General features: G+C 42.1%; 14 protein-coding genes across 14 annotated transcripts; 8 read left to right on the top strand and 6 right to left on the bottom strand.

The window, feature by feature from the left end:
• Window positions 1-98: 98 nt before the first annotated feature.
• Window positions 99-926, bottom strand: NEHOM01_0627 (uncharacterized protein; the record flags this gene model as incomplete). Its single annotated transcript, XM_051489505.1, has 1 exon — window positions 99-926. One exon carries the CDS (start codon window positions 924-926, stop codon window positions 99-101), a length of 828 nt encoding a protein of 275 aa, XP_051345465.1.
• Window positions 927-1,254: 328 nt separating this feature from the next.
• NEHOM01_0626 (protein farnesyltransferase/geranylgeranyltransferase type-1 subunit alpha) lies at window positions 1,255-1,953 on the bottom strand (the record flags this gene model as incomplete). Its single annotated transcript, XM_051489504.1, has 1 exon — window positions 1,255-1,953. The coding sequence occupies one exon, from the start codon at window positions 1,951-1,953 to the stop codon at window positions 1,255-1,257; it is 699 nt and encodes a 232-aa protein (XP_051345464.1).
• A 468-nt stretch (window positions 1,954-2,421) lies between these two features.
• Window positions 2,422-4,149, bottom strand: NEHOM01_0625 (uncharacterized protein; the record flags this gene model as incomplete). The annotated part of the gene is made up of 1 exon (XM_051489503.1): window positions 2,422-4,149. One exon carries the CDS (start codon window positions 4,147-4,149, stop codon window positions 2,422-2,424), a length of 1,728 nt encoding a protein of 575 aa, XP_051345463.1.
• A 375-nt stretch (window positions 4,150-4,524) lies between these two features.
• NEHOM01_0624 (U3 small nucleolar RNA-associated protein 6) lies at window positions 4,525-5,133 on the top strand (the record flags this gene model as incomplete). Its single annotated transcript, XM_051489502.1, has 1 exon — window positions 4,525-5,133. One exon carries the CDS (start codon window positions 4,525-4,527, stop codon window positions 5,131-5,133), a length of 609 nt encoding a protein of 202 aa, XP_051345462.1.
• A 304-nt stretch (window positions 5,134-5,437) lies between these two features.
• On the bottom strand, window positions 5,438-6,202 carry NEHOM01_0623 (GPN-loop GTPase; the record flags this gene model as incomplete). Its single annotated transcript, XM_051489501.1, has 1 exon — window positions 5,438-6,202. One exon carries the CDS (start codon window positions 6,200-6,202, stop codon window positions 5,438-5,440), a length of 765 nt encoding a protein of 254 aa, XP_051345461.1.
• Window positions 6,203-6,217: 15 nt separating this feature from the next.
• On the top strand, window positions 6,218-7,036 carry NEHOM01_0622 (dCMP deaminase; the record flags this gene model as incomplete). The annotated part of the gene is made up of 1 exon (XM_051489500.1): window positions 6,218-7,036. One exon carries the CDS (start codon window positions 6,218-6,220, stop codon window positions 7,034-7,036), a length of 819 nt encoding a protein of 272 aa, XP_051345460.1.
• A 597-nt stretch (window positions 7,037-7,633) lies between these two features.
• Window positions 7,634-11,452, bottom strand: NEHOM01_0621 (uncharacterized protein; the record flags this gene model as incomplete). The annotated part of the gene is made up of 1 exon (XM_051489499.1): window positions 7,634-11,452. The coding sequence occupies one exon, from the start codon at window positions 11,450-11,452 to the stop codon at window positions 7,634-7,636; it is 3,819 nt and encodes a 1,272-aa protein (XP_051345459.1).
• Window positions 11,453-12,125: 673 nt separating this feature from the next.
• NEHOM01_0620 (uncharacterized protein) lies at window positions 12,126-12,926 on the bottom strand (the record flags this gene model as incomplete). The annotated part of the gene is made up of 1 exon (XM_051489498.1): window positions 12,126-12,926. The coding sequence occupies one exon, from the start codon at window positions 12,924-12,926 to the stop codon at window positions 12,126-12,128; it is 801 nt and encodes a 266-aa protein (XP_051345458.1).
• A 12-nt stretch (window positions 12,927-12,938) lies between these two features.
• On the top strand, window positions 12,939-16,820 carry NEHOM01_0619 (DNA-directed RNA polymerase III subunit RPC1; the record flags this gene model as incomplete). Its single annotated transcript, XM_051489497.1, has 1 exon — window positions 12,939-16,820. One exon carries the CDS (start codon window positions 12,939-12,941, stop codon window positions 16,818-16,820), a length of 3,882 nt encoding a protein of 1,293 aa, XP_051345457.1.
• Window positions 16,821-17,204: 384 nt separating this feature from the next.
• NEHOM01_0618 (uncharacterized protein) lies at window positions 17,205-18,587 on the top strand (the record flags this gene model as incomplete). Its single annotated transcript, XM_051489496.1, has 1 exon — window positions 17,205-18,587. One exon carries the CDS (start codon window positions 17,205-17,207, stop codon window positions 18,585-18,587), a length of 1,383 nt encoding a protein of 460 aa, XP_051345456.1.
• A 448-nt stretch (window positions 18,588-19,035) lies between these two features.
• On the top strand, window positions 19,036-20,394 carry NEHOM01_0617 (uncharacterized protein; the record flags this gene model as incomplete). Its single annotated transcript, XM_051489495.1, has 1 exon — window positions 19,036-20,394. One exon carries the CDS (start codon window positions 19,036-19,038, stop codon window positions 20,392-20,394), a length of 1,359 nt encoding a protein of 452 aa, XP_051345455.1.
• Window positions 20,395-20,843: 449 nt separating this feature from the next.
• Window positions 20,844-22,175, top strand: NEHOM01_0616 (uncharacterized protein; the record flags this gene model as incomplete). The annotated part of the gene is made up of 1 exon (XM_051489494.1): window positions 20,844-22,175. One exon carries the CDS (start codon window positions 20,844-20,846, stop codon window positions 22,173-22,175), a length of 1,332 nt encoding a protein of 443 aa, XP_051345454.1.
• Window positions 22,176-22,366: 191 nt separating this feature from the next.
• Window positions 22,367-23,689, top strand: NEHOM01_0615 (uncharacterized protein; the record flags this gene model as incomplete). The annotated part of the gene is made up of 1 exon (XM_051489493.1): window positions 22,367-23,689. One exon carries the CDS (start codon window positions 22,367-22,369, stop codon window positions 23,687-23,689), a length of 1,323 nt encoding a protein of 440 aa, XP_051345453.1.
• Window positions 23,690-24,697: 1,008 nt separating this feature from the next.
• On the top strand, window positions 24,698-25,999 carry NEHOM01_0614 (uncharacterized protein; the record flags this gene model as incomplete). Its single annotated transcript, XM_051489492.1, has 1 exon — window positions 24,698-25,999. The coding sequence occupies one exon, from the start codon at window positions 24,698-24,700 to the stop codon at window positions 25,997-25,999; it is 1,302 nt and encodes a 433-aa protein (XP_051345452.1).
• Window positions 26,000-26,013: the final 14 nt, after the last annotated feature.

Genomic DNA, 26,013 nt, shown 5'->3' with positions numbered 1-26,013 from the left:
ATGTGTAGATTGAGTTAAGAGGAGTTAAGGAAGGATTAAGTTGAGATGTGGTTGAATTGAGTTGGTATTAAGTTGAGTTAAGTTGAGTTAAGAGGGGATTAGAGGTCATTGAAGAAGATGAACTTAAGGGAATGTTGTTGGTTGGGAAGTTCGAAGGGTTTAGTGTAATCGGCGGATCCGGATGAGATGAGGTTGTAGAAGGCCTGGCGGTGGTGGATAGCTACTGTTGTGCGTTTGGTCTTGATATTGTTGAGAAGACCGCCATTTTCGATAAGCAAGTCTATCTCCTTTTGGGTAAGAATGCCGGGGGCGGCTGATATGTTAATGGACCGGAAGAATTGTCGCGTGGTGCTGAAGGAATGGGCAAGTCTTGGCGCGGGTGATAGGCCGTACAACTGGTCGCCGCCAACTATGTGTTTGTCCGTGAGTTTCTTAATATAGCTGCTTAGTGTTGTGTTGGCTGGAGAGGGCTCAGATAAACCCTTGGCTATTTCAAAGAGCTCGATGTACCACAAAAAGGAGACAATTGATTTGCGCTTGATGAGAGCATTGATGTACTTTTCGGTGCGGGGAGTAAGCATGTCTTTGTTAGTTCCGGCTAAAAGATGGGTACACTTCTCAATACTATCGGGATTGAGGTATATTCGACACCGGAGTTGTTCACAAACAGATCCAATCGTATCACAAAGGAAAATTACTTGGTTCTTATCTAAAGACGTAATGGCTATCTTTATCTCTGGAAGAAAAGAGACCTCTTCTGGCTCGTAAATTAGCTTTTCGGAGCTGACTATTTGGGGTATACTTATAATGTGTTTTAGTTTAGCGCATGTACATGTCTCTTCTTCAAGACAGTCTAGGCCGAGGCTGGTGTCTGATGACCCAAAGAAGGCTGACAGTTCGTTCTCTGGCTCCACCTCTAACTCCATGGAAATCTTGTTTCTTGGAAATCAATAGAAATACTACCCCAAGACTCTGATAGTACTAATGGTGGTGATGGTTTGTGATCTGCCCAAATTAAGATTGAGTTGAGTTGAGTTGGTTGGTTGAGTTTGGGTAAAGTTTAGATTGAATAAAGTATTGAATTGAGTTTAGTTGAATTGAGTTTGAGTTTGAAGTGGATAGTATTGGGTTGGTATTAGGTTGGTGTTGAGGTGTTGGTAATGCGAATTACGTAGTGGTCGCTAAAGTTCTGGTACTATTAGATAGTTAAAGTAGTAGATAGTTAAAGTAGTAGATAATTAATCGCTGTACTATTTAATCTTCGTGGTAGTTAGAGTCTTCATGGGCGGCCGAACATTGGCTGTGGATCCCTTGAAATTGTGGGTCAAGACGTGGAAGAGCACTGACGTAGTTCCAGAATGCGGGGTTGTTCTTTAAGCGGTTGATTTTGCCTAGAAAGGTCTGTTCGAGCTGAATGTACGCGAGTCTCTCTATTTCAGAACAAAGGGGTAAGAAATGAGATAAGAGGGCATACTTGATGGCATAGGCTGAGTTGTTGCGGATGTCTAGTTTGATGAAGATAGTGGCAAAGGCTATGGCTCTTTCATGTGAACTAAATAACTTAACTGTGCTAAGGAAGAATCCCCAGAAGTGGATGTTTTTAGGCTCTTCTTTGGCCATGTTATAAATATCTGGGTCGCGAGTGATGTCATATTTTAACTGCTTAACTACAAAGAGGAGATGGTTCCATACTTGGTAGTTCTTTTGGTTCTCGGCGGCAGTTTGTTTCGTCCATTGGAACTCTTGCTCCATGGTATACTCTGTTGTGGGTATGTGGGCGATTAGCTGCCTGCGATCCATCCACAAGCTATAATCACTTGGTGCATAGTAAAGGAGTTCATTTAGAACCGAAAGAGACTCAAAAGTGTAGATCTTGTTGTGAATGTTATGCTTGTGTTTATCAATGGTTAGAAGATAGACTGAATGGTGTTTAAAGCGGAGAAGTGAAGTCATAAGAAAAATAAATCGGGCCGATCTTGGTTAGAAGGTTATCTACTGATTGTATTGAGTTGTGATGGGTTGGGTTGAGTTTGGTTGAGTTGAGTTGGTATTGTATTGGGTTGAGTTGAGTTGGATTGTGGTGGGTTGAGTAAGGTTGATATTGGGTTAGATTTGCTAAGTTGGTGGTATTGGATTGGATCATGAAACTACAATGCTTTATTGATTATGTTGATACTGTGCTAGACCTAATTCTATTCTTTATAAGATGGGTTGGGTTGATGGATTAGTGGGCTGGTGAATGTGTTGGTGGACATAGCCATACAATAACAGCCAGGCTCTCTATGTGGGTCAAAACAATTCCTGGATTGAATCTGATTGTCAGTTAGGCAACCATGTAAAAATGGGGTAGGATTGTTGATTGGGGTTATTGGGCTGATTGTTTGTTGGGTGATAGACAGGTGATGGCTGGGAAGATGGCGGCTAGCTAGTGTCTAGTAGGAATTGAAATTGTTTGGTGGCGGAAGTGATTGGATGGTCGGGTTTTGGTGTGTTAGGGAAGATCTGGGGAAGATAGAAGAGTTGGGTGGGAGTCGGTTGGTGGTCTTGAAGGGCGAGTTTGAGGATTTGGGTTAGAGTGTTGGCCGTATTGATGTCAGGAAGAATAAGTGCAACTTTGACACGAAGAATGATCATTAAGAAATGCTCATCGGAATGGGCACGGGTAAGATCCTTTTTAAGAGTGGCGGCTACGGTTGACATGATCTGTGTTTCGGATTGAGTAGTATCAGGTAGCTCTAAGTTGGTGTTTGGGTCGGTGGAGTCGAGTTTAAGCAAGGTGGTGACTTGGGGGATAATATTGTACTTGAGAAGAAGAATGGTTTTGAGGGCTTCTTCTGGGGATTGTGTTTCGGTTTTGCTGATGATTTGTTTGATAGTCTTTTTGATGCTTTTGAAGAGCTCTTTGGTGGAAGCGAACATGGCTTCGGCCTGGGTTATGAGCTCAAGAAGGTTCTTGATCGGCATGTGGTGGGCTTGTGAGAAAAGAAGAGTAATAAGCCGAGTATAGAAAGAGGACAGGTGGTAGTGGGTGTAAATATCGGTTGCGGTATCTCGTTTGTTTTTCTTGGCAAACTCTTTGATCTTCTTCAGAATAGTGTTGATAGTGGTGAGCAAATTGGCATTATGAACCGAGCTGTTCTTTTCGTACTCACTGAAGAGAAGATCGACTCCTTGGGCAGCTGTATGGGCAAAAGCTTCGATTCCACTACTGATGAACTCGGTAGTGTGTTTGTCCTGGTTGTAGAGCAGATCAACCGCTTCTAAGGACCGGATCATAAAGGAGAACTTCTCTAGGAGAGCCCCAATGAAATGGATTATGGACTTTTCTGGGTAGAGTCGGGAGTGTTCTTGGTGGCGACTGAGTTGTTCGTGGTGCTGGTAGAACTCTTTCTTGGCTACAACTAGTAAAGTCCCAAAGATATGTGATGCACTTTCTGGGTCTACGTGGAGATAAGTGTTAAAGTAGTGCAAACACTCTGTGATACTTTGACTTGTTTCTATTCGCTTACTTATCTCGGTTTTGAACATAGTAAGTACACGAGTAAACTGGGACCAATAGTAAGCAATGAATTTGGAGTTTTTGTACCGATCGGCAATGGCTTTTGCCTCAGCAAAGTCTGATAAGAAGGCATCAAAATCTCGCAGGGTTAAATGTTCCTCTAAGATAGCCGGGCCTTCAAAAAGAATCCTATTCTGTCTGATAAATAGTTGTTGTTTTTCTTTGATATCTATTTCACGATTCTCTCTAATTACTGGCAGCAAGACTCCTTCAAGCTTAGTCAGCTTCTCTATTTGGGCTAGTGCTTTAGTATGGTCCAACTCTTTCTTTATCCCCGCCATATCTTCTAGGAGAGTTCGACATCTAAAATACGTATTAAAATGATCACGTACTAGTCGCTCTCTTTCAACTAAAGAATCCTCCAGAGATTTTGATAGGACTATCTTTCCACTTTCAAAATCATCAATGTCTAAGTCTTTAAGAATTCGTGCCACTAACTTATATGGTTTAAATCCTTTACTTTCTGGGTTAGTCTCATCACTATCACCCGGCAAATCCTCATTCAGTCTCTCTTTCAAGTTAGCTACTTCATCTGTCCAAACTCCATCTTCAATCCCATACTCTTCTAAACACTTATGACTGTCTTCCATGTCTAAATTGCTACAAATAAACTAAATAGATTGGGTTGAGTTGAGTTGAGTTTGGATTAGGTTGAGTTGAGTTGGATTTAAGAATATCTATTGAATTAGTGGCTAGAAATTAAATACTAGAGAATGTGTTGTTGAAATGAGGCCAACTAGTATTAAGCTTGAGTTGGGTTAGTATTGGGTTGAGTTAGGTTGGGTTGAGATTGAGATTGAAATTGAGATAAAGCTAAGTCAGATTAAATTTGAAATTAAGATAGCACCAACCTAATGCTAAACACAACATTAATAGACACAGTTCAATACTAACTCAATCTAAACATACCTTGATTGTATAGCCAACTTAAATTACTATATTTGGTAATAGATTGGCAGAATTTTATGGCTAATATTGGGTTAAGAGACAAATTAGAAGCAATTGTGCCAGAACTACACTATTATCAGAAAAGAAGAATATTCAAACCCAATGAAATAGAAAGTATTGTCAATCAAAGAAAGGCTTTTGAACTCAATCTGATTAACAACTCTTCTCTTCATGCTTATCTCAAGTACATTGAATACGAAGTTCTTCTCGAACGTATCTATCAGAAAAGAGTTGCCCGCAAAAACAACCCCAGAGATTATATCTCTAAACGGGTAGATAAACTATTCACTCGAGCTGAGCGCAAGTACCCCAATGATATATCTCTACCTATCTCCCATTTAGATTATCTTATCTCTGTAGATCAAAGGGATAAAGCCCTTCAACTAGCTCTAGCCCTTCCTACTAGACATGCCGGTTCTCCAACCATCTGGATCCACTCGGCCAAACAACTCCGTAAACTTGGCGAAGTAGATGCCTCCCGTATTCTTTTCCAAAAAGCCCTTCGTCTCATTACCGATAAAGAGGAAATCATTAACTCATTCATTGAAATGGAGCATCTTGATACTCAGTCAGACTCACCCCAAATTATTGCCATCCTTGAACAACAACTTACAACCAATAAATAGACCAGTATATTACTATTCATTTATACATTCAAAAAACCAGTATATTACTATTCATTTACACCTTCAATAAACCAGTATATTGCTATTCACTTACACCTTCAAAGTACCTCATTACCCTATAACTGCCAAGTAACTATCAACATAACACAATACGTATCACAATACTATACTATACTATACTATACGTATCACAATACTATACTATACGTACCAATCTGTATCAATACGCATCAATACACAACATAATACACATCAAAACATAACCCAATACAATACAATATACTAACAGAATGCTAATTTAATATTACTCTTTGGTTTGTGGCTCCTGAGATTCTAAGTACTGCGTGCATGCATCTATTTGATAGGTCAGATCTTCAATTGCCTGCTCGTTCTTGTAATCAATCGGGTAAAAACCTAATAAACCGTTATCACTAATAATTGTTGCTAAAGCCATATTAAACCTATTCTCCTGCTCAGATTCATAACCCATTCGTTCATGAATCGTTTCCTTATCTAAGCCATAAAGAAACTCTTCTATCTCCTCTTCCCCCACCAAGTCGCATTTAGTAAACACATTCATATGGGGTACTTCAAACTTAGCCATTGCAATTGTAGCTGAAATAGCACCCGCCACAAACTTACCCATCTCCAGTACATGAGTTGCATCTAAAGCATACACCATCATAACCGTATGACACTTTTGCACATTTTCTACTATGCGCTTAATCGATTCCGAATGAATGTACAACTCTATCTGGCCCGGACAATCAAATAACATAAAAGCATCTTCTTCCTCAGGCAGTTCCAAAATATCTAAATTATCAGCTACAGCTTCTACTCCAGCTAGTAGTCCTCCATTTGGCCCAAAATCAGCCTCTTCCATAACATCCATTAATGATAAATGGTCTCTAATATCAATATCAAAATCAAAATCTTCGTGCATTTGAGCTGGATCTAAATTAACAAGCACAACCCGCCTTTTGGCCGCTACATAGTACTCTCTTAAGACTTGGCAGAGCGTAGTTTTACCCGATCCAGCCGGTCCGATAACAAAGACACCGCAACCCATGAAATTTTTTGCCAGATGCTCTTCTGTATTGCTTCAGTTCTACCTCGTACTGCCCAACAGACTCTTGCCCGATTGCATCAGACTAAAATTCAAATCATTAATTCCCCATTTGATCTAAACCAAAAAGTAGGAGAAATGCCGGGATGGAGTACTTCAGTAGCCGTACGGTTAGATAGTCCTAAACAATGGGATCTATTCCGTAAGTGGCCATTCAGTCTTTTGGTTATTGTTCATCCTATCTTACAACCTAGTGATTTAACAGATACTTACTTGGCACAGGCTAACCAGTTCAACCAAGAACTAGCTGAGATAAGAGAGAAGACCTTTATTCATCGGATTAACTCAGTGGAAATCTTAGAAACTGGGGCTTTAGATCCAATTCTGCAAAGACATTCACGGCCGACCTGGCAGCAGTACTTTATGGGGATTGCCCATATGGCCTCTACCCGGGCCAACTGCATGAAGCGTAAAGTAGGAGCAGTTATAGTCCGAGATAATAGGGTGGTTGGTATTGGGTATAATGGGACTTCAACTGGATCATTGAACTGTTCGGATGGTGGTTGTGCTCGGTGTAATGGTAATGCCCGCCAAGGCGAGCAGTTAGAAGACTGCTTCTGCATTCATGCTGAGGAGAGTGCTTTCTTAGAAGCTGAGTCTAGTAAGTGTCATGGCTCTGAGTTATACACGACTGTCTTTCCCTGTCGGTTATGTTCCCGTAAGATTGCTCAACTTCGGATTAAGAAGATATACTATGTCCATGAGTATAACAAAGATCCTCTTGTTTTAGCTATCTTTAAAAACAACAATATAGCGATAGAAAGATTGCCAGAATAATCATGCAAATGTCCCCAATAGTCCAATAGTCTTTTTGTTTCTTCAATAGATAAACTAGTGTTTTGATAAGCAAAATCTAGTACAACTAAAAATTAAAACCAAATCAATCTCTTCTCTTTTACTCAACTATCTCGCTTTCATTTTGTTTTAACCTTTTAAAATAAACTCATCAAGTTGTCGTTAATTGTTAGATACTAAACCCATTTCTTAGCCCAATTAGCCACTAGCCAGTATAGTATAACAAATCACAGGAGAGTAAGTAAATGTAGAGTGCGATTGTTGCAATATAAGAAGACTAGTTACATGAATAAATTGGTGTTGTGTTGGTGTTGTACTGTATTAGTAGTTAATCAAAGACCTTTATTAGCAATAAACGAACTTATCTAGACAAAAACACATATGATCATTACTGTATATGAGTGCGTGTCTAGATAAGTTTAACTTTCTGGTGTATTTGGTGGTTGTAGATAGTACAATCTTTGATTCTTAAAAAAGCCGGTGTTTAGTATTGGTTTGGGATTGGCTGGGTGGCATGTTTGATACTCTGGGTCTTCGGCACATAATGCAATACTGGCCTAAAGAAGACTTACTTATCTTTTAGTCGAGGAGATGTATTTGGTCAGGGAGTATGTCGGCTGCTTGGGTTGATGACTGAGAAGGATGATCGGTTGTATCTTTAGGTTTTGTTGTATTCTCATTGGGTTCTTGCACATAGGTATCAACGCAGTATATTAGATAATGCTTCTCATCTGGTGTTGTGGTTAGAGCTTCGTTCAAGCCATTATGTGCTTCAATTCGGCTTTTGTCGAACATAGAAATAGGGAATGTCTTAACCACAAGTTGGCGATAAACATGAGAAGATGGAACCACTTCCTGACAGATGAGGCATTTTATCCAGTTCTTGTCCGACATCAAACTAAACAGACAGTCACTACAAACAAAATGACCACAGTTGAAATAGCAAATATCTTCAAAAGTAGAGTATTGACCGCTAACCTTACTCTTCTTGAATTCAGATAGACATTTCTCTCGTTGGTATATCTTCTGTTCATCGATGTAAGCTTGTTTTTGTAACATTTCATGTCGATCTACTTCTCGGTCTACCTGCTCTGTGACTCTTCTTAGCCACATCGGAGTCTGTTCCTCACGCAGGCGGGCTCTGTTGGCGTCGGCTTCTGTTGACATCGTATTGTTATTGGGCTGCGATGTAAACCAACTGAAAGCGCAGGCGAGCCAGCTCTTCTTACTCCTTACTTCTTCTTCTTCCCTTTCGCGCAACTGCCTATCATGAATTTGGTTTTGCACGAACACGAAGCTCATAGGCCCTATCAAGGCTTGCTGTTGGTCCGTCAAGTTCGCCTTTCTTGTTGCCATTTCCTTCTTATCCTTATCTAACTGTTTTATATCTTCCACCAGCTTCTTTTCAGCTTCTGTCAACTCTTCCTTATACTCCCACAGCTTATTTTCGAGTTCGTTCCTCATCGTAGCTTCTATCTCTTTCTTCTTCTCCTCATCATCCAAACCTTTCGTTGCTTCATCTACCAACCTTTTTATAAGCCTTTCATTTAGCTGATCTCTTAACTCATCCGACAGATAAAGGTCGCTAAGACAATAGATACAGCTATAAGCGACTTCTGTAGCTTGGAAATACTTTAAGAATCGATGGATAGGTGTTTCAGGCTCAAAGCGTGCGCTGTCTAGATTAACAAGTTGGTGCAGGCTGCTCGATTTCACAAAGGTAACAACATCTTTAGAGAAGTCAATAATACTCGAGGCTAGTTTCTGAAGTAAATTATCTGCCAATTCGTCCCGACAAGCTATCAAGTCATTACCTCTTATCTGAAAGGTAAAGAATGAATCCATGCCACTAACCCAAAAGCTTGCCCTAGTTATTTTACTTCGCTCTTTCTCTGGTATTACCAGATTTGACAATTTCCATGTCTTCAGACCCACTGATATGCAATTTACCCATCGAATAATAGTCGTTAAGGCCTCTTCGGTTAATATCTGGCCAGTTTGGAAGTGTAAAGTGAAAGTGCCAGCCTGTGTATTTTGGACTAGGGAGGCGTTAGATTGAGTTTGGTTGGGCTGGGACAAGCTTTCATTATTACGAATGGCCAGATCACGTTCTAACCACTTTATCTTGAGCTTGTAAAGCTTAAATTCTTTATGGCGTAGTTCACATACTCGATTATTGTAGTTGATTATTGCATTTGTGATGTATTCCTGGCCGGAAACAATCTGACATTGAACTTTCAAACTTGCTAGCTTAGATAACACTTTAGCATACAAATCACGATCAATTATCCCCAGTTGCAAAACCAGCTTATAAAGACAGAGATTTTGTAGTCTATAGCCTTCTTGTTCTTTTTTCGCTACATAGCTGAAGAAGTGGTAGTTCTTGTCTAGATCTAACTTCTGATCACTCGTGGTTGGATTTTCGAAGGTGTCGGGATTAATATCCTTTACTTCAAAAAGGTCATTGAGCACAAGCTTTACGATATTCCGAGCTTTCCAATGAGAGAGAATTTGGGTAATAGCAAGGTTCTTGTAGCTCTGATTCAGTATATGGACTTCTACCGAGCCAACAAAGGCATATTTCCCCAAGACCCAATGGACAATCATATCATCAACATTATCCAATGTCAAAACATCAACTTTCATATTATATTGGTGGCGTTCACTGGCAATCACCTTGTTGAGCTCGGTCAAACTAAAACTGCCGGTATAACAGTGCTTGCGAATATTTTTGATTGTAAGCTTTTTGGCAGTAATATCTCGGAATTGACTTAGGATGTCAATGGCAAGCGTAGGGATAAGCCCCAAGCACTTGTGTTCCCCAGTAATATTGATATCGGTGTAGTGTATGTGTTGGCAAAAGTACTGGTTCTCTCTTATTTTAAGATGAAAACAGTTAGGATCAATGTGGCAATGTCCATAGTAAATCGGAAAAACTAGAAAGTTAACGGGCACCGCAATCGTTATATGATCGGCATCTTTAAGCTTATAACCAAGACAGGAATTATCAGAATAGGACTCTTCTTCTAGTTTAGGCAAAGCACCAAGCGTACAAAGCGTTCTGAGAGTCTCACAAAAGTCTGATCGGTCAGCTTGATAGCGGACTTCGGTTGTTTTAATCGAGATACCATATTTAACACAAGCAACTCTTATGTAATTGTCGATCGAGGATTCAGAAGCTTTACAAGGAAAAAGGGTGCCCGCCAAAACAACAATTTTCTCAGCAAAGATACGACTACGACCGGGTTTTGGTTGTGACTTGCTAAGACCTGGTAGGTTAGTATAAAGGGGGCCATCTGCTTGGACTATGATAGTGTGTACATGGATTTGATGTTTAGAGGTATTGCTCATGCGTTGAAGATCTACCCAATCAATCACCAATTTTATGCCTTCGTGCTGTTTAATGCGGCGCTCAAGACCTACTATTAATAGGTGCTGTTCACCGGCGGCCTTAATTGTGATTTCAGAGCATTTGGTAGAAGTTCTGGAGAGAAAAGTAAGGTTAATCGTGGGCTGAGTCGGATTAGGGAATACAACTACATTAAAGTCATCCCTTAAACATAGATGGTCAATGTTTCGGGGCAATTTATCTATTTGGTAGAAGTGGATAGACAAAAACTGTTGCTGGATAGCGATGACGTTATTGTTTCCCTGTGGAAAAGTGTCACTCATAACTACGAGCGTGGATGGCAATTTAGGAATAAGATCGACTACTTTCTTCGCTTCGCGCAAACTAGCATCACAGATGGACTGGTTTTCAGCATTACGTTCTGTAATGCATTTCAAATCAAGCTGTAACTCGTCACACTGAATCATGTTAATGACTCGCGTTACAATTAAGATGTTCGTTTCATACCATTCTGACTTGACTTCTGTATACGTAATCAAAGCCCGCAGGACTTTGATAACAGCGATCGTATTTAGAAGGGCAAAGGCCGCACTAGCCTCGTCAGCACTTGAGTATTCTGGCATGATAAACTCAATAGACTTGGAGTTAGTATCAACCATACTAACCCCCGACAAATCCGTTTCTTCTGGTATAGTTGGACTTGGGCTTGGGTTGGCGCTGGTTTCGGCAGTTGTTGGCTGCTCTAGACTGTAGGACTTAATCAGTACTGTCGAGTTATCCTCAAAAGGCCCGAAGCCCAGTTTCTTCAATCGAGCAACCATCTTCGCTGACTCCGTCCATCTAGCTCGGAGTTTCTCATTATAAACCTTACTCTTATCAACCAACTCACACTCTCTAGTTCTATCAACCAACTCACACTCACTATCCTCAACTGACCCACAAACAACGTTCAATAACACTAATAGCTTAACAATAGCCATCCACTTAACTATTTTAAATGGGCAATTCCTATCTGTAATTCTAGCAACTCGACTTTTGAGATAAGACATATTCAAAAATAAATAAATCTCATTAAATAGTCAATTTGATCATATCAAAATTCAGAATAATAGGCTGCTTGGGTTAGTTTAAGATGTTATAAATATTTAAGAGCTGTATAGTACTGTGGTGTCTATACCCGCCCACACATCTTAATGAGACTCTCGACTCATCTCTACCTTTACACGAGTTAACTACAAAAGCAAAGAACTTAGACATTATTCTTTTCTACTTAGATAAGAAATATTATGCAAGAATTGGGTTATTATTGATACCACTTGAGATTAATATAAATAGACGACGATAATTGGCAAAAGGCTTTCATGCCGGAGGTACAAAAGATAGTATAAGAAGCAAGAAACAGCCCAATACTATCCCAATACCAAAACACTTTATCCGCATAATCAATAAATTGAACCCAATACCAACTCAATACCAACTCAATACTAAATCCAATACCAACTCAATACTAAATCCAATACCAACTCAATCCTTCGCATTGGTTTGGACAATGGTGCCAATTTAGCGTAAAGTCCTTTTTACCCACATAATAAACAGCAGTACGTCCTATTACAGCATTATCTTACTTCAATCATGTAAAACCCGCCCTAATTTATCTTATCTTATTGATTCAAAATTACACAACAACATAATCCAACCATAACTTAACTTAATGCAATACATTTACTTATCATTTTCTAGATACCTCTCAATGCTCTTCCGGAGGCGAATATCAGGTATAACCCGGCCTACACGCTTATGACAAACCGGGCACCGATTACCAACACAGTACTCACAAACTGAATGCCCACACTCTAAAGCCATAGCATCGGCCAGTAAGCCTAAACACTGGCCACACTTAAAAGCCACCGGAACAGTTCGACTCCTACTCCCAGCCCCAAAGTGTTTAGAGAACTCTCTTGTTTGTGGCTGCGCCCGGACAAACTTCCCTTCTTCATTCAACAGCACCGAAAACGTACTCTCTTCCGCCGGCACCAAGAATGTCTTAGGAATACCGGTTGCTTTCTTCACCCGCATAGCATCGTACTGCTTATTACTATTCGTTGGACACATCTGAATGTAATGCCCCTTCTCTCCACAACGGAAGCATATGTAATTAGGTGGTGGAATACGAGCACTAAAGGTACTGGGCACTGAGATAGAAGATCTTCCTTCTTCTCCTCTTTTATCACCTGCCTCATTATCCCCCTTTTCCTTACTCTTCTCCAACGCCTCCTTAACTCCTACTTGCATATAAGTCGGCACCCGTTCTACTAGCACTTTCGTATTACTATGAATAGTTGTGTAATTATCAGTCACTGGCGTACTTTCATTCTCTAGGTAAAAGACCAAGTGATAATCATGCAATGTTAAATGCCGCAAAGAAACAATCTCAGCTCTTAATTCCCATAAGGGCATACTCGATCTATCCGTCTCAATTCGGCTAAACTCTTTCTCAGACTTGAATCGATATAGGACTTGCATTAAAATCTTTGCATGACGTGTGAGTACATTCCCCAAGAAATAGAGAAGATTAGATTTGAGATTATGGAGGAGGCTGAAACACATCGTATTTCAGTGGTCAGTGTTTTTTCCCGCGATCTGTACACTGGCGAGGGCAAAGTTCCGGCTAATTCTGGACCTTTAGATTTAAGATTGGGTCCTAGTGCTAAAGATGGAGTTTGTGGTACCTGTGGGGGAAAGATGGCCGACTGTCCTGGACATTTTGGACATATTGATTTGGCCCTTCCGGTCTTCCATCCGGGGTTATTGAAGAATGTGCATAAGGTCCTCCAGAGTATTTGTAAGAGTTGTGGGCAGATTCTCTTGAGTGCAGAAGCTGCTGCTACTTTACTGCAACGCATTCGTAGTCGTGGAGACAATCGACCGGCTGTGCAACGAGTGATTAAGAAGACGCATGAAGAGGCTAAAAGAACAGTTGAGTGCGGTCATTGTGGGGCGATTAATGGGGTAGTAAGAAAGAGTGGGTTTAAGTTCTTCCATCGGGTGCATCGGTTGAAGAAACATGATGGCTTGAAAGGAATAGAACGAGCGGCCTATACTGGAGCAATTACTGAGAGCAATGAGTTAGAGGAATGGTTGAGTGGACCGCCGGATGAGTACATATCTCCTGTTCGGGCTCTAGGTCTGCTCCAGAGAATCCCAGCGGGTGAAAGAGAACTGCTAGGTATGCGGTGTACACCGGAGTCTTTATTACTACAAAGTATCCCTGTTCCACCCGGTACAATTAGACCGAGTGTTATGGCAATTGACTCGTCTTCTAATGAGGATGACTTAACTATTAAACTAAGTGAGATAGCTTATACTAGCCAGCTGATTAGGGACGAGATTGGGAAGGGGGCTTCTTTAGCTGCTTTGGCCGAGAATTGGGACTTGTTACAATCACAGTGTGCACAACTAATTAGTGCTGACTCACGAGCGGATGCGGCTAAGATTCGTAGTTTAGTGCAAAGACTGAAGGGTAAGCACGGTCGGTTTAGAGGTAATCTGTCGGGTAAGCGAGTGGAATTCTCAGGAAGAACGGTTATTTCTCCAGACCCAAACTTAAGTGTAGAAGAGGTAGGTATTCCTCGGGAAATGGCCCAAACTCTAACTGTACCCGTTCCGGTAACTAAAGAGAACATAGAGCGACTTAGTAAGTTATCAAGGAATGGCTGTGATGTATATCCTGGAGCCAATTACTTGATTAGAGAAGATAGACGGATATTCTTGCGGCCTAATAATCAGCTGGCTATTCGGCCAGGGGATACGTTAGAGAGACACTTGCTGGATAGGGATACAGTCTTATTTAACCGGCAGCCGTCTTTGCATCGACTAAGTATTATGGCGCATCGGGCTAAAGTCTTAACGGGCCGGACTTTAAGGTTTAATGAGTGTGTTTGTGCCCCTTATAATGCCGACTTTGATGGGGATGAGATGAACATTCATTTGGCCCAAACGGCCGAAGCCCGAGTTGAGGCGCAGGAGTTGATGGGGGTGAAGAATAACTTAGTAGTACCTCGAAATGGACAGCCGTTAGTAGCTGCAACTCAGGATTTTATTACGGGTTCTTATCTCTTATCTGGTAAGGATACGTTTTTTAGCCGCGAAGAGATGGGTATGTTATTGGCGTATGCTTTGCCGCAACGCCGGGGTGGAGGAAATCTTAAGCCGACGCTTCTAAGACCGGTAGTACGCTACACGGGCAAGACTTTACTAAGTGAAGTTTTAGGCCTCTCAGTTACTGTAGAAACTAGGACGCGCGGGTATACGCCTGAAGGTGCTACTGCAGCTAATGAAGGTTTGTTCGTGATGCGTCGGGGTGAGATTCTCTTTGGCCGGGCGGATAAACGGGTGGTTGGTGGGGAGGAAGGCAGTGTTTTTCACTATGAGTTACGGAATAGTGGGCCAGCTCCAGTTGCCGCGGCCTTAGATGCCTTAGCCCGGCTTTGTGCACGGTATATGGGCGAGCGTGGCTTCAGTATTGGGCTGGATGATGTCTTTGCCAATGAGAGTTTAGAGGGCCAGATTGCCGCGGCTGTTGATCGGTGTGAGATAGAGGCTTTAGAAGCAGCAGAAGACCGGGCTATAGCCGTTTTGGCTCGAGCTAGAGAAGATTCAGGTGCTCTATGCGTGACTATGTTGGGCCGGCACAATTCACCAGTTACCATGCAGGCGTGTGGTAGTAAGGGAAGTTTGATTAATGTAGCGCAGATGGTGGCTTGTGTGGGACAGCAGGTAGTGGGTGGTCAACGAATTGCTTTGGATTTTGGGAATAGGTCTTTGCCGCACTTCTTACCGGAATCTCCGGCTCCGGCCTCGCGTGGTTTTGTCCGGTCGTCTTTCTGTGCTGGCTTAAGGCCAACCGAGTTCTTCTTCCATGCAGTTAGTGGCCGAGAAGGTCTAGTTGATACGGCGGTTAAAACGGCCGAAACAGGGTACATGCAAAGACGGCTTATGAAAGTCTTGGAAGGCGTGCATGTAGCCTATGATGGGAGTGTGCGGCGAGGTGGGGTGATTATTCAAAGCCATTTTGGCGATGACGGATTGGACCCTGCTCTTCTGCAACGCGGCTCTTTACTTTCTGATATGCCAGCTGCCCTTGATTGGGCCCGAAGTTTATCTCTATCCTCACAATCTACTTCACAACCTGATTCCCAAACGACTGTACAGTCACCAACCCATCCCATGCTAGCCAGACTCTTACAAGCAATTACTGCCATTTGGCCGCAAATCACCACCAACCATGAACTTAGTCCGATTCTCTGGTCACTGCTTAACCAGGCAGTTGGTGCACCTCTATTCCGGGCGGAGAATCCTAAGCTACTGGGCGAACTAACTCATTTCCTCTGTATGCATACTCAGCCCCAAGAACGATATGCCGAGACAGGTATACGCTTTGTGGCCAAGATGATCTACCAGGCTCTGCGGGCCCAAGTAGAGTACGGTACCGCCGTGGGGGCTTTGGCCGCACAGAGTATTGGTGAGCCGGGTACGCAAATGACTTTGAAGACTTTCCATTTAGCCGGAACTTCTGGAGCTAGCATTACCTTGGGAGTACCGCGGCTGAAGGAAATCATTAATGCTGCTGTTAATATTAGCACGCCAATTGTTAAGGTTGAACAAGTTCCCGGGGCCGTTGGTGTAGCCAAGCGAATTAGAGCTGTTTGTGTGCGTGATTTAGCTACTAGTGTGAGTATTGGAGGAGGAACAGCTTTGTTTACTCTGTCGGGAGTACTTGTCCATAATTATGGGGTGAGTAAAGAGATACGCTTGCTTGGTGCTATGCCGAAAGGAGAGGACTATCGTTGGGAAGTAGGTATTGATAAGGGAATTCCAGCAGAAATAGATAAGGCTCTTCAAACTCACTTGCGCGGAGTGCAGACTGTTACTCGGGTGATTGAAGCTAATGATGAGTTGATTGCGGAGGGAACCGGCCTACAGGAAATTCTCGGGATTGAAGGAGTGGATGCAGCCACAACCCGTAGCAATAGTGTTTATGAGGTCTACCGCACGTTAGGTATAGAGGCTGCTCGGGCTACTATTGCTCGGGAGATTGAGTATACTATTGGTAAGCATGGAATTTCGGTCGACAGTAGACATATTGGGTTGTTGGCTGATGTAATGTGTGCTACTGGGGAAGTGTGTGGTATGACTCGTTTTGGTCTGCAGAAGCTTGGTGGATCGAGTGTGCTTACTTTAGCTAGTTTTGAACAAACGGGCGAACATCTCTTCTCAGCTGGATATGCCGGGCATGAGGACCGAATTGATGGTGTTAGTGAAAGTATTATTACAGGTCAAAGAATTCCAATCGGTACGGGCACTTTCCGTGTCTGCTATGATCTTGAAGCGGCTGCTAAGCCACTCACTACATCCTAATCTTATTATAATAAACCTGCATTAGAGTATCTTAGATAATATGCGTGAATTAGGCCGTGTAAATAACTTGGATGCTGCAAGTAGGACGGACTGCACTTACTTGGCAGTAAATGGAAATGGTTGAAATTGGAGGGGATGGATTAGGATAGGAAAATTATCTCTTAAGCACTAGTGCATTCCTAAAGGCTGCACTTAGTTGTGTGGTTCTAGTCTTTATTTCTGCCTTATAGATAGATAAGCAATAGTAAAGAGATGCAGGGGCATTTATTACTAATTCATCCCCTTCTAGTTTAAACACTAGCCAAATATGGTAATCCGTAATTATTTGACTAATTTCCTAATCAGGAAACTTCCTTGTATTTAGTTAGGAAGTTCGAGTTTTGTATGAACCAACCACAAACTGCCCATCTAGAAACTGACCGGCCTGCAAGGACTTCGTCCAGTTCTTCTGAGTATTCGATCATCAACGAGACCACTCAGCCGGCCCAGCGAACTAATCCATCGCCTCCTCCGGCCTATTCAGAAAGAAATAGTCCAGGCGCCCCCAATACTCCGCCCCCACAATACATTGATGAAAACACGCCTCCACAACCAGGAAGTAGTTCCCTAGTCAGCCAGCCTACTTCAACTGCAGCTAACCCGGTAACTACCACCGCTGCTGCCAACCGAATTGCCACTGTCAATACGGCCCCAAACTCTGCCAATATAACCACAAGCAGGTCCTTAGGAGCAAGCTATCCCAGTCTCATCCCAGAGCCAACCAATGATGAGCTTATGCAAGTACTGGCTAACCAAGTTAGCAACTGGGGCCTACCCCCTACCTATGCCGAATCAGTTGGTACAGCCACCGGCACAGTCAGATCCGAAAGGGATAGTAACATCATCCCCGTGCACAACCGACCCAATCGATCGTTATACCCAGCCCTGCAAGCAGCCGATTTTGTGCTACCAGCCCCGCCCAGCTACGAACAGTGCTTACGAAACCCAACCATACAAGTTCCTCATTCTGGCGTCCTTCCGACCACTCACCCCTCCGGCCCCAATCGCCCTCACCACTCCAATCACCATCATCACCATAATCACCCTAAACGCCATATTCTTAACAACAAATCATGCACCTTCTTTAAAGGATACTTTCGAACAATAGCTTACTATACTCCCCTCTATCTTGGTGGTATGTTTCTCATGAAAGGCATCTTTTGTCATATTTATTCAGTTGTTACAGCCAATCCTTCCAACGCCTTCCCTAATGGTATCAACCAATCCCCAGTCCTGCTACTACTTGTATGCTGCGTTGGTGCCGTTCTTCTGTGCGCCCTGCTTAGTTACTGGGTCCTCCAGTTCCTAGTGGGTAAGTTCCAGTACGCCAACCATATTTCCATTCTTAAACACAAAACACACTTCCCGGCCCGAACACGTGCTATTATTCTTGCCACTAATATCTTTATTCTTGTGACTGTCTATCGATGCCTTGGCACTTCCAAAGCCACCATCTTTACCTACCTCCTTCAGAATGATGTTTTTGCCTACATCCTACTCGTCATCTACGGATTGCTTATTCTCTCCTCCCTCTTCAATATTGGCGTGAACTCTTTCACCAAGACAACCCGTGATAGTTCCCGAGTTGCACTCGACTCCATTCCCAACTACTCGTTTTTGTCGTCACTCGCTTATCTCCTCATAGCCGTGATTTGTGTTATTCTCTTCTATGACCTTCTCCTCGGTGTCGTAGGCGCCCAAAACATCAGTGTATTTACCAAATACTAGCCCCAATAGGATCAAAACCACCCAAAACCAACTTTATATCTCTTACCACTAATAAACTCAAAACTAACTTAAGTCTTACTAAGTTTGAAAAAGAACCACTTTATTCAGTATTTGTTTATCATTACATACATAACTAGATCACCATTATTATACACCTCAAGATAGACAAAACACTATTTAAACCAAAACACCAATTAAACAGGCATTATTTAGATAGTACATCAATGGGATTCTAATCCAAGCAAATCACAGCCAAATCCTCTTTAGATAGAGCATTACCAGCGGCCATAGATACATAAGCAAACCAACTCATAGACTCAGTCTAGCTACAAACCCAATTGGGCAATCAATACAATAACATAATACTTGAAGCATAACCCATTAATTGGTTGGTGCTGGAGTAGGAGATACTCTGTATCTCTATTTATTTGCTTTTAATTTTGATACTATGCAAGAAGCTACTCGTTCTACTCAAACTGGAAAACACTATATTAGCACTATTATAACCAAAGACGGCTTTACCGATAAGCCTTTTATAGCCGTCTTCCTAATTAGCGCATTGTTATACTTTAGTGCAATTGGACTTTTCGTTGGCCGCTCTAATGTCGCCTCTTCAGCCGGCAAAAAGCTCTTGGCTAGTCTTGACTTCAAAACCGGACTTGTTAACTGTATGGCTCCCGTTCTATTGGTCTTCTTAATGACTGAGTGTATATTCTTATCTCTATTCACTATTCCAGTCGTAACAATTCATCTGGCTTTCTGGATGATTTTCATTGGAGGTCCCATTGGTGCCGTGATGTTCTTTTTGCCCATCCATGCTTTATTTGCGATTATCGCGATAGCTATGCTGGCTATCTTTTACTTCCTTAACTTTAGGGAGATAAAGAAGCAGGCACCACGTGTTTCGACTATTGCTGGCATTCTTTTGGCCAATAACTTCTCTTTTATCTTATATTTATTCTTATCTTATCTTTGCTTGTCTTTTGTCTTATCTATTGTTGTGTGGTGTAAAACAGCCGTACAAATAATGCCGAGCAGTAATGAACACTATCTGCTAGCTATGTGTATGACCGTCCTTTCCAGTGTAACTGCCGCAGGAACTCTGATCTTTTTAGGATACTGCTCAGATGTTTATTTTGCCCGGATAGTCTTTGCCCATATCAGAAACCGAGCAGCTGGTTCTCCCCGGACCAATTTCACCTCAGCAATAACTCGAGTGTTTAGATCATTTGGAACGATTTACATTGGAACTCTTTTATACTTAGTTATCTTATTGGCTAGAATGCTAGCTAGAACTTTATTTGAACGAGTCACGCGCAACAATAACAATGAAGGTAGTGTTGGCCTGATGATTATAGCTTATGTTCTTTACTTTGTGGTTTCGTGTATCTTGTACCTGCTGGAGATTGCAGTAGATACGGTGAATACTCACGTGATGGTATATTCTGCCTTATTTGGTACAGGGTACTCTAAGTCTATGAAAGGAGCCTCTGATGCAATTAAGGCCCAAACAAGCTACAGGTATGCTTTACTCTTCTCTTCGATTGTTTTTATTGCGGTTAGCCAGTTAGTAATGCCTGTGCTGATTTATGGATCGGCGGCTTTAGCTACAACGGCTGGAGGAGCAGCTAAATCTCTTGTTTTTGGTGCCTCCGAGTTAGCATTGTATCGCTATACTATGTTTATTGTCTTGTGTCTGATTGCGTTTGATTCAATTATGTCCGGATTCTTATCTTTCGAGCTGATTAATTCAATTGATCCACAATTAATCCAAACTGTTTATCCTAAACTAGCTGCAACTAGCTAGACCGAATGACTTAGCATATATTACAACCAGCCGCTTAAACACTTAGCTAATCACAGGCCCGGATCATAAATAAAAGAACCAAGTTAGGGTTAATTAGATAGCATTAATAAGTTGATATTTATTAGGTTAGTATTAAGTTAGTGTTTAGGGGGCAGTTTAATATTTATATGTTGCTGTATTGAGTTAGTAGAATAATTTGGTGATGACGTCACCGTCCAAAAAAAATTACCCAAAAAGGAAAATAAAAAAGACACGTATCCATAACTGTATTTACGAATAAATAAGTAGAACGTCTGATAGACAAGGACCTACTAATCAACAAGGAAGGAATCAAGGTAATATATGGGCTGGATAGTATTTAGGGCGTTTTGACATACCCAGTAGTTAAGATTAGATTGGAGATACTGATTGCAGGGGGGGTTATAAATAGATTAAACTTTTTTGATATTATGGTAGCAATTGGAACGAAACCGATTCATCCGATAGATAGTGATGGTGTTATCAAAACTATAGGGCATAAAAAATCAGTAGTTGATCCTAAATCAATGCTTAAGCACCGAATTAAAGACAAGTTTTGGCTTGGTGCTATGGTGCTTAGTATTATTGCAGTGATTGCTGGGATAGCATTCTTTTTAGTGACTACTAACAACATAGACAAAGTAGATAGGATGACTGCCGATTTGACTTGGCAGAAGATGCTATTTTCCATGGTGTTGCCGGTAATTGCCGCCATTGTTATGACAGAAGTACTCTTGGGGATCTTACGAGTCATTCCGTTAATAGCTTTGCATGTTTCATACTGGGTAGTCATGCTGACTTCAGGTGGTCTAATGTTCTATGCTGCTATTTCTCAAAAAGAGATACTTGCGATCATTGGGGCAGTAATATGGATGGTTGTGGCCGTGGTCATATATTTCTTTTTGTTTGACTATATCAATCGTATAGCAGATAGGGTTTCAAAGGCGGCATCATTTTTGCTATCAAACCAGCTATCCCTCATTACTTATTTGTTATGTGGCGCGGCAGTAGTTGGCTTAGTAGTGATTTTGATCAGTATCGTTGCTGCAGTTAATAATGAATCAATTGGCCATAGTGCCTTTCCAACACTCAAGAAGTCTCCTTATCCTGTCTTTAGTTGGGTCATTCTTTTCATAAACTTGGTCATGATTCACTTTGTGTTCTTTGCCGCCGACGTTTACTTCTCAACTGTAGTAGCGACTGATATAAGCAACAAGGCCACAGGCGCCAGTCGGTGGGGAATTGGACCGGCACTCCAGCGAGTTCTGCAAACCTCTGGAACTATATTTATTGGGTCTATAATCCAATCAATCATTACAACAGCCCGTATATTCGTAAATCTTCTTAAGCACAAGAAACTTAGCGACAACCCGTCTATGGTTGAGTGTGTAGTGAAGATCTTATACTATATTTTGAGCGCTTTCCTTTACATCATTGATGTTGTGGTTGGTATTATTCACCAGTTTGTTTTTGTTTCGGCGGCGGTTGAAGGAACTAGCTATACTGAGTCCATCAAGAACTCAACTAAGATAGACAATGTTGAGCCTGGGTGTCTAGTAGCATTCTTATCCTCTTCTATTATGGCCTCAGTTACTATGCTGATCGCTCTTCCTATCTTAGCTATTCCAGGCGGAACTACCTTATTGGCATCAAATCCTTGTGGCTGGATTGTCTTTGCGGCAGTGTGCACTTTCGGCGCAGCATCAGTGGCAGCGACCTTCTTAGCACAATCTTACCTACACGCTAGAGCTAAGAGCCACTAATGCGAACAAACCCAATACCAAACCAAGATGATAATAAATTCTATCTTCTGTATCCTCATTAGTTCACTGCAGCCCAGTTTCTTCGGCAGCTGATGACTGATTGGCTAGACAAATCACAACTAGGACCAACCAAAATCAGCCATTAATCAACCAACAAGCAAAACCTATAACGAAACAATTTAATCTCTGATATGAAAACAGTTACAACTGGCGATGCAGATGTAATTCAACCTAAGCCCGCCCCCATCCACATCTCAAGCACACCACCGCGAGCTCCAACAACCGAGGTGCTTAACGAACGAGTTATGGCCGATAAACTTTGGGTCGGAGTATTGATTACATCAGTTCTAGCTCTACTTGGCGGCAGTCTTGCCTTTTTAGTAACCACTCAAAATCTAGATGTAGTGGCCATTGCTCTAAGCCAGATTACGTGGACTAGTATTTTCTTGACCATAGTTCTACCTATTGCCATTAGCTTGGGAGTTTTAGAGGTCGTTCTCTTTCTGCTGCGAGCTATCCCATTAATTACTATTCACGTCTCTTACATTCTTACTATGCTTGTCGCCCCAATTGCCGCTCTACTGGTCTTCCCACGCACAGATCTACTTATTATCGAGTGTGTGCTCTGGTTTATTATCTCTCTAATTGTCTACATTGTTATCTTCCATCGTCTCCAAAAGGCTGCTGACTTGCTCAAAATAGTCGCTGAGCTTCTTCTAAAGAACCAACCCATCCTCCTATCCTATCTTTTTGGAGGACTTATTCTTATCGGTCCTTTCTTGTTTATTGTCTGGGCGGCTTTTATCGTCAACTACCAAAACCCAGCAGTGGGCAACGAGCAGTACCCAATATTCTTTTGGACTGCGTTTGTGGGCACTGTTTGGGCCCTTGTCTTTATTATCCATGCCGGCGATGTCTTCTTTGCACACATTTTCTCGATCTTAGCGCCCGGCATCACATCCAGCACATTGTCAATTATTCATTCCGGTTTCCAGCAAATCATCCAATCATGCGGTACTATTTTCCTAGGCACAATACTGCAAACTATCCTCCTTGCCGCCCGATCCATCCTTCAGTTCGCCAGCAAGAAAGAGATCTTCAACCGTCGCAATCCACGTTCCATCCGCAACGCTCTACTTGCTATCTATGGGCTTATCACCAGTCTACTAAAACTCCTCGACCTTTCCATCGGCCTCTGTACTCAGTACGCCCTCGTCCTAGCTGGCATAAACGGCACCAGTTTCCACGATTCCATCAATGATTCCAACACCCTCTCCGACGCTAAACTCGGTTTCCCCCTTACCTTCTTCCCAGCCATGATTCTTTCCTCAGTTGTTTCCATCATCAGTGGTCTCTTCTTCTGCACCACCATCGGCGCAACCATCCTCACCGGCCTCACTTCCGCCACCTTGATCTCAGCCACCCTCATCCCAATCCTTGGGATCTCCGCCATCTCATCATCTGCCCTCGCCCTCATCGCCATCGCCATCACAGCCCAGAACCCCCCCAAGTAATCCCACCGCCTTCTCAACCTACTATGGTATAGTATAGTATTGAGTTAGTATAGTATAGTATTGAGTTGGTATAGTATAGTATTTAGTTGGTATAGCATAAAGTTAGTATAGAGTTAATGACAACTACCAATGACATCTAAATATAGGCTTATCTAACAAAAACCAAACACAAGCTGTTGTGTATGGGAGTTTCCAACACTATTTAATTGGCGGACGAGTTAGTATTAAACAAGTATTTATTGTTCGACATCATCTAAGTTACGTGATGTTTCAACCCCAATCCTAACCCAATCCTAACCTAACCCGAGATAAGCAATTAATTAGTAGTGAATTTACAACCCTTAGATAAAGATAGATAGAAATTATGAGATCGAGATTAAAAAGAGGGTGATATAGAGACCTTTCAAAGAGATAAGCGAGCGTTATATATCTGATGGAAGAGACGAGTCTCTAACTGAAAAATCTAAAGAACGCATCCAATACGCTACACCTTCTTGACAACCAACTGTGGCACTCAAGAAGCCCACTACATGAATAAAGAACAGAGAGTCTGGCACGTTTATTTATCTTTGGATGAGTCAGTATTGATTAAGAGGGACCTTTCCCCCATGGGCATGACAATAACAAAGACCAAACACATGGTGTTGCTATCTAAATCACAACACAACCCTAACCCAACCTAAACCCAACCTAAACCCAAACTCAACTCAACCCTAACCCAATCCAACTCAACCCAAACCCAAACCCAACCCAAACTCAACCCAATACTAACACAAACATAATATAACACTAATTTACTGTTATCTAAAAATTAAATACGTTATCACTAACTAAACCTTACTCAATTTATCAAAAATTTTAAGAATTAAACGCTAATCAAAATCAACCGTCATATCTTTCCTATCTACCAACCTCAGAACAATCCAAACACCAATCCAGCACCCACCTAACCTATCAGACCTATCAGGCTAGGCCCTTTCTATTTTAATATTTTTTGTTTGGCAATATATGGAGGACATTGAGTACCAATTGCGTTTCCTACTTGATTCAGCTACCCTAACTGTAGATCGCATTCACCTACACGATCCCAGTCGGCTAGAACCCTTACAATTCCTTAAGAAGTACAAGTCCCAAAAGATCATCCCAGCCTTCATTCAGGAGCAAAAGAGCGGTCATATCACAGCCCCTCTCTTTGGTGTCCCAATCGATCCCGCCCAAACCCATCATAAGCTACTCTACTGCCACTTAGCCATTGGCAACCCACTTTTCACTTCACAGGAATATGCTCTTAATTGTAAGCCACCCAAAGGCTACGACTCCTTCCTAGTCACCCAAACAAGCACCAATATTGAAGAGGTGATCTCTGAATTCAAAAGATCAAAAAGCTTATCAAACTATAGTTATATTGTCCCAGATAGGAGCAGAGTCTTAATAATTGGAGAAGTTGAGTTTACGTATGATAGTAGGCTGGAAGAGAAGAGTAGAAACAATGATACTTGTGAATTTTGTCAAATCAAAACATCAATCTCTTTTTGTTTAGCCGAACGGGCATCTTTTTGTGCAGATTGTGATATGAAGTTTCATGATAACTCTTTTACGCAAAGACACGTCCGGTACTACTTCAACCAAGTGGGAAAGAAGCGCTTCTTGCACTGCCGTGATCATTCCGCCGTTGTAGTTGACTACTTCTGCACGGAGTGTAAGATTCCTGTTTGCACGCAATGCCGGATCTTTGGTGCCCATGCTGAAGCACCCAATAATCGGCACAGATTGATTAGTTATATTGAGGCTTGTGATTATCTGAAGCTGGCTTTACTGGAAGAGACGGAGCCCGTGGAAAGGGCGCAAAGTCGGGCCCAGCAGTCAATTAGTGCGCTGGAGAAGGAGATAAGTGGGTTTGAGAAGAATGTGGAGGCAGTCAGAGCTCGATTAGATTATGAGTACAAATCAGCGATTAGTGTGCTTTCTGATCTTATCAAGCGCAGATATCAAAAGATTAATGCTAAGTTCTTGGAGGGCAAGTACTTGGAGAAGATGGCTCAACATGCTAAACAGTACCCACAAGAGGTCGATCCGTCCGTCTTAGTTGGAAACTGGAAAAGCATTGAAACGGTCAATCAAGGTCTTTCTGAGATGCCTTTGCCGGTTTGGGAGGAAGAGGCGGGTTTGGTTGTCCAGGGATCGCTTAGTGTGGTCTTGGACCGAACAGTCCCTTCCCCGACTACTCTCCGGGCTACGTATGATGATGAACTGAGCAGGCAGCGTACGGAAATGCTTTTGAAGGTCGGCCAGTTTAAGTCCAGAGAATAAAGTACAGTAAAGTG

This window comes from Nematocida homosporus (genome assembly GCF_024244095.1).
Source record: "Nematocida homosporus strain JUm1504 chromosome Unknown 4463, whole genome shotgun sequence".
Taxonomy (NCBI): Eukaryota; Fungi; Microsporidia; genus Nematocida; species Nematocida homosporus.
The sequence above is the reverse complement of the archived record's forward strand: the minus strand, read 5'-3'. Positions and strand labels throughout refer to the sequence as shown.